General features: G+C 35.8%; 1 protein-coding gene across 1 annotated transcript; it reads right to left on the reverse strand.

Moving 5' to 3' along the window:
• Positions 1-1,988: 1,988 nt before the first annotated feature.
• Positions 1,989-3,778, reverse strand: LOC147568577 (LOB domain-containing protein 15-like). Its single transcript, XM_086671204.1, has 3 exons — positions 3,448-3,778; positions 3,021-3,297; positions 1,989-2,603 (listed from the first exon to the last, which is right to left on the reverse strand). The coding sequence occupies exons 1-3, from the start codon at positions 3,459-3,461 to the stop codon at positions 2,163-2,165; spliced, it is 732 nt and encodes a 243-aa protein (XP_086527330.1). The 5' UTR covers positions 3,462-3,778; the 3' UTR covers positions 1,989-2,162.
• Positions 3,779-5,433: the final 1,655 nt, after the last annotated feature.

Here is a 5,433-nt window from a genome sequence, read left to right on the forward strand (position 1 = left end):
GGAGATGAGATAGATGAATTTTTCTCTAAAGAAGAAGAAAGAGGAAGAGGAAGAAGAAATACGAGGGGGAAAGGACTTAAAATTAAAAAAATTGGAATTTTTTACTTAAAGTTAATTTTCTAATTTGTAAATTTTTTCTGCATTCTGCATAAGAAAATATTCTTTGGAGGTTTTACCAAGAAACATGCATTCTCCGGAGAATTTATTCCTCAAAGATTTTTCTTTTTTCTCTAAACAACATTTTTGAAAACCACATTTTTGTAATGGTTTTGAGTTAATGGAGCAAAGCTTGTGGGATACATATCATCTAGAAGCCACTTGCAAAGTTTTATAGGCACCATTAAAGTTGCTAATTCATGTGTTGGGCTTAAACAACTTAGGAGGTGGCCATAAAACTTCCATATCTTTTACTATTGTTGGAAAATTACATGGCAAATTCAATCAGCACCCTCAAGTGGTTGAGTCAGTGAGTCACATTGAATTCGGTCTAATGGCTCGAGCTTTGCGGTTTAGACACGCCTTTGTTTCAGTCTTCTTTTTTTACCCAAATTTGGTGTCATTGAAAATGATCAAGCGTAAAAGAAGACGAAGAAGAAGATGCACAACAAAATTGGATCTTCGGCCAAATTTTTAATTTTACATATGGATGATATATATAACATTTAAGTGGAGAGAGGGAAATTGTTTTAATTAATTTATTAGAGATTTGATGAATTGAAGGGATTTTTTTTTTTTTTTTTTGATGAAAGAGAATTGAAGGGATTGAGGTACAAAAAGAAGGTATATAGTTAGAGTAGTTTTGATGGTTACTTATTAAAATAAGAGACAATTTAATTGAAGTTGAGTAAAGACAAACGAAGGTGCCAGTTCTGCAAGCAACCATGACATAAGACCAAATTGAGTCACATCTCTCTCTACATGCCATCACACAACACTCATAAGTCCCACATACATATATACTCTGGGTAGAGACTAGAGAGAGAGAGGTTTAATTAATTAATTGGGAGAAGGATAATTAAAAAATAGAAATAGAAAAGAAAGATTGAAGGGTTTCCCTTTGCTCCCTCCCACTCATTGTTGATCTTCACACGCCAAGGAATCCCCATACCAGATTTTGAAAAAAATAAAAATTTAAACAAGTCGGCAAGATCATTGACCATTCAACTATACTATAATTTCTCTCTCTGATTATATCATCTCCCTAATTAATTTGGTTAAGATAAGAGTTTTTTTTACCTTGATACACTAAATGATAGTCTACCATTACAATCTATCAACTTGAGTATGACATAATGATAAGACTTTTAGTCTGACTTATCATGTGGTTAATAGTATCAAACTTGGATTAATTCCCTTAATTAGGTAGGTTTTCAGTTTTCACAGTTCTCTTTAATGATCATTATATATGGATTAAGTTCTCTATTCCTTCTCACTTCACAGAGTGGGGACACAAACAAGAAAAAAATTAAGGTCGACGCTTCACTAACAAACTCATCTGATTTATAATTCATGATCATTAGTCAAACATAAACCCTAGCTCCCCGCAAACACGAGGTTTTTCTTGACATGTTTTAATGTCACATAATAAAATATGTTATTTTCTTCATCGAGAAATCTTGAAATAGATACAATTAGTAAAGAAAATGAAACTTTGACTTGTTAAAAACAAAAATAGGTACGAGAGTTCACATATGTTGTTAGGGCACATGTTAGGATAATGCTTTTCCTAACATTAAGTTATTAGTCACACTCTTTTAACCTAAAAATTCCACATGTTTACATTTATTTCCTCACCTCAAACTTACAAGAAAAGAAAACAAAATGGGAGAAAGAGAGAGAGCGATCAAGAGAGAAAATAGTTGGTTTATTAGCTTCAAGTAGCCCAATTCCCTTCCTCACTCCTTAGTGAATATTAGAGAGAGTAAACACAAGTATAGATTTAATTTAACCATATAAGATAGAGTGAAAAAGACCAATATCAAACAAGATTTATTGAGAGAATCGCGTATGAATTAATTCTGTGTTTTCATACAATAATTATGAGAGAAAATTAGAAATAAAAATAACCCCAAAAGGTCCTATATTTTCTTGCTTAATTATTTCATATGACACATTATGATCATAAGGGAAACAAGTAAAATTACAAGATTAGATTATGAATTTTATCCAAAATATGGGACATTATCACTTGAAATAGAACTACAATCAGTTGTGTTTGAAGGTGGGTTGTATATGGAAGAAGAAGAAGTTGTAGGAGGAAGTGGTGGTGGTGGTGGTGGCAGAGGCGGTATCGAGATGGATGTCATGAGTGACTGTGGTGGCGGTGGGGCAGCGATTGATACTAGGCCGGTAGAAGAAAGCAAAGAAGCATGAGATGAAGGAATAATATTGTTGATCATATTATTATTAGTAGTACTAATTTCTCTATATCTATATTTCAATATCTCAGCTCTTACTGCATGAACTTCAGCTTGTAAAGATTGAACTTCTTGTTGTAGTGCTGAAATTGCTCCCATACAACCATATACAGGATCTCTCAATCTCACATTTGCTTCATAAATTAGACTATTTGCTGCATCTGCTCTTTGATTCTCTGCTACCTCCTAATATTAAATCATGGAATATCATAAGAACAAGCTCAATTAGAATCGAATTAAGAACATCACATTAGTAGCCTCACATGTACAACTAAAATTATATAATGGATTTGAGTTTGTTGTAATTTAGATAGTTAATTTGATGAGTCGAATCGGGTCAAGTTTGTAAAATTTAAAACAACTAGTGGTAAGAGGTATAGTCTTCCATTTTAGAGGTCAACGGTTCGAGGCACGCTGACCATTCAAAAAGAAAAACACAGTGGTGAATAACGTCGTTTAATACAATTTAGTGGTACAAATAGACTTGTCGAGACAGACAGACGTGAAGCTGACTTTGGTTGAGTGGTAACCTGAATGTCTCTCGATCTGTTGGGGAGATGAATTTTAATATTTTAGAGAGAAAGAGAGAGATTAGGGTTTTACCATTAACATCTTGGAGACATTGCTTGCACCAAAAACCTTATGAACAGAAGCAAATTTTTGAGGTTCATGGGGTGAGAAATAGGGAGAGAAGGGACATTCTTGAGCACACCTTCTTCTTAAGAGTTTACAAGCAGCACAAGGTGTAATGGTATTTAGGGTACCAGGTGGTGACCCTAATAATGGTCTTCTTCCCATCCGATGATGATGATCTAAACCATCAACTTCTCTCTTTAACTTCTTTCCTATCTCTTGATAATCACCATCATCATATCTCTCCCTGTACAAAAAACAAAAGAATCATCCATGGACACTATTAGGGTTTTAGGTTATATGATCATATATGTGGGACTAAATGAAAGAAATATATAGTGTTTTTTAATTGTCTCATCATGATCATATATAATATGGTTTTTCATGTATATATTACCTTTCTCTGGACATCCAAGCAGCATACTCTTTGCAGATCTTGCCTGTATGTGTTGATGAAATGGGAGAGATAGAGAGAGAAAGGAGAAAGAAGTTGGAAGAATTAAGAAGGAATAAGAGAGGGTTAGAGAGAGAGAGAGAGAGAGAGTGCTTAAAAGGCAAGATAAAAGGGAGGTGGGACAAAGTTTCTAAAAGAAACAATGATGGAGGATATTGAGAGAATAAAGGTTGAAAACAAATTTACCCTGTTTTCTGTTGCTAGTTGATATTGTGGTTGGTGTACTAGGAGCTCAAGGTTAATGGTTTCTCAAGAGAGAGAAAGAGATTGAGCCAGAGAGGGTGGAACCTAGGGAAAAAGAATATAGAGGAGAATGGCTTATGAGTAGGGTAAGAAATTGGATCGGGTCGGGTGCCCGTAGTTTTATTCCGTCATCGAGCCGGAAGAATTTTATGTTTATTAAGGTTAATGGACGGACTTGAGTGGGTAATTTTTAAAATCGTAGCACCCAAACTCCATCTAATCCCACCAAATTTTTTGGGTTTATTGAGTACCAACTAGTCTAGACTGAGATTATCTAAGAGGGCTTTTACCCGCTACTCAGAAGAGTCATTACAATGACATTGATACATCAATGAGATGTGATAAGCACGATAACCGTCAAATTTAAATTCTTACGAAAACATACCTAAAGTTTAACTAAACAACAGCCTAATGTCAACAGAACTATAGACATAAAATCCAACTAAACTACTTTGTTTATTCCTTTAAGAGAGATGCTAGAATCACAAAAGATTTTGACAAAAAAAAGTTACCAGCTATGTGGCGGTTGTGATTTTCATCTCTCAACGGCCTAGATTTGGTCAAAGTTTGAAACCACACCCGTCACATCAGTTGGGAACCTTTTTTTTGTTAAAATCTTTTGTAACTTCATCATTTTCCTTCCTTTAATAATTCAAATTCAATATACTTTTAATAAGGCAGGTTTAATAAAGGGTTATTTCCCTAATGGCCCCCAACTTTGTGACCAGCTTCCCGCCTGGCACCCTACTTTACGAGAAATACCCATATGGCCCCCTTCTGTTATAACACCGTTACTCTCTCTCCTCTAACTCATTTTCTCTCTCTGCCACATCATCTCACCTCGCCCCGTCATCATCTTCTCCGGCAGGGTCGCTGGCCGGCCAAATTTCCGGCCGGCGACCTTCAAATAAAAAAAATTTCTCTCTCCTCTCTCTCTCTCTAGAATTTTTTTTTTTAATTTCCTCACCTCTCTCTCTCTCTAAAACTCCGACGAAGGGGTTTCCCTTCGCCGACCGGAAATTAGACAGGTCCGGCCGGCGACCCTGCCGAAGAAGATGATGACGGGGCGAGGTGAGATGATGTGGCAGAGAGAGAAAATGAGATAGAGGAGAGAGAGTAACGGAATTATAACGGAAGGGGACCATATGGGTATTTCTCGTAAAGTAGGAGGTCAGGTGGGAAGCTGGTCACAAAGTTGGGGGCCATTAGGGAAATAACCCTTTAATAAACTAAGGATTCCATCTCTCTTGATAATGGAACTTGTAACATCTACTCCAAATTTATAGCTAATGTCAACATGCTTGGCCAACTAAATGTTGATGTGATGACGATGGCAGAGAGAGAGAGAAGAGAGAGTTCCTTAGCCAGCACTTATGCTTTTCTTCCGCACGTGGACTCCTTAAAACCTTTGACTTTTCTAAGCAACCGTGTGAACTTTCCATTTTTAAACTCACCATCATTACGAGTGGGTGGAATATACGATCATCATCTTTTTCCAATCATTTGAACAGATCATTACTTCTGTTAAATCTAACTGTTAAATGTAGTTGGTGTTGTTCACCTACGTGTAAGGGTTCATTTTATTTTGCTTATAAGTGTAAGGGTTAATTACTTTCTGAGATATTATTAAACCCAAAAAGTCATTCGAGTACAGATCCATTGTCGCTATAATTAATTTCTTGCAGC

This window comes from Eschscholzia californica, unplaced genomic scaffold, assembly GCF_041429995.1.
Source record: "Eschscholzia californica isolate CP2 unplaced genomic scaffold, dmEscCali1.0.p SCAF_1, whole genome shotgun sequence".
Classification (NCBI taxonomy): Eukaryota; Viridiplantae; Streptophyta; class Magnoliopsida; order Ranunculales; family Papaveraceae; genus Eschscholzia; species Eschscholzia californica.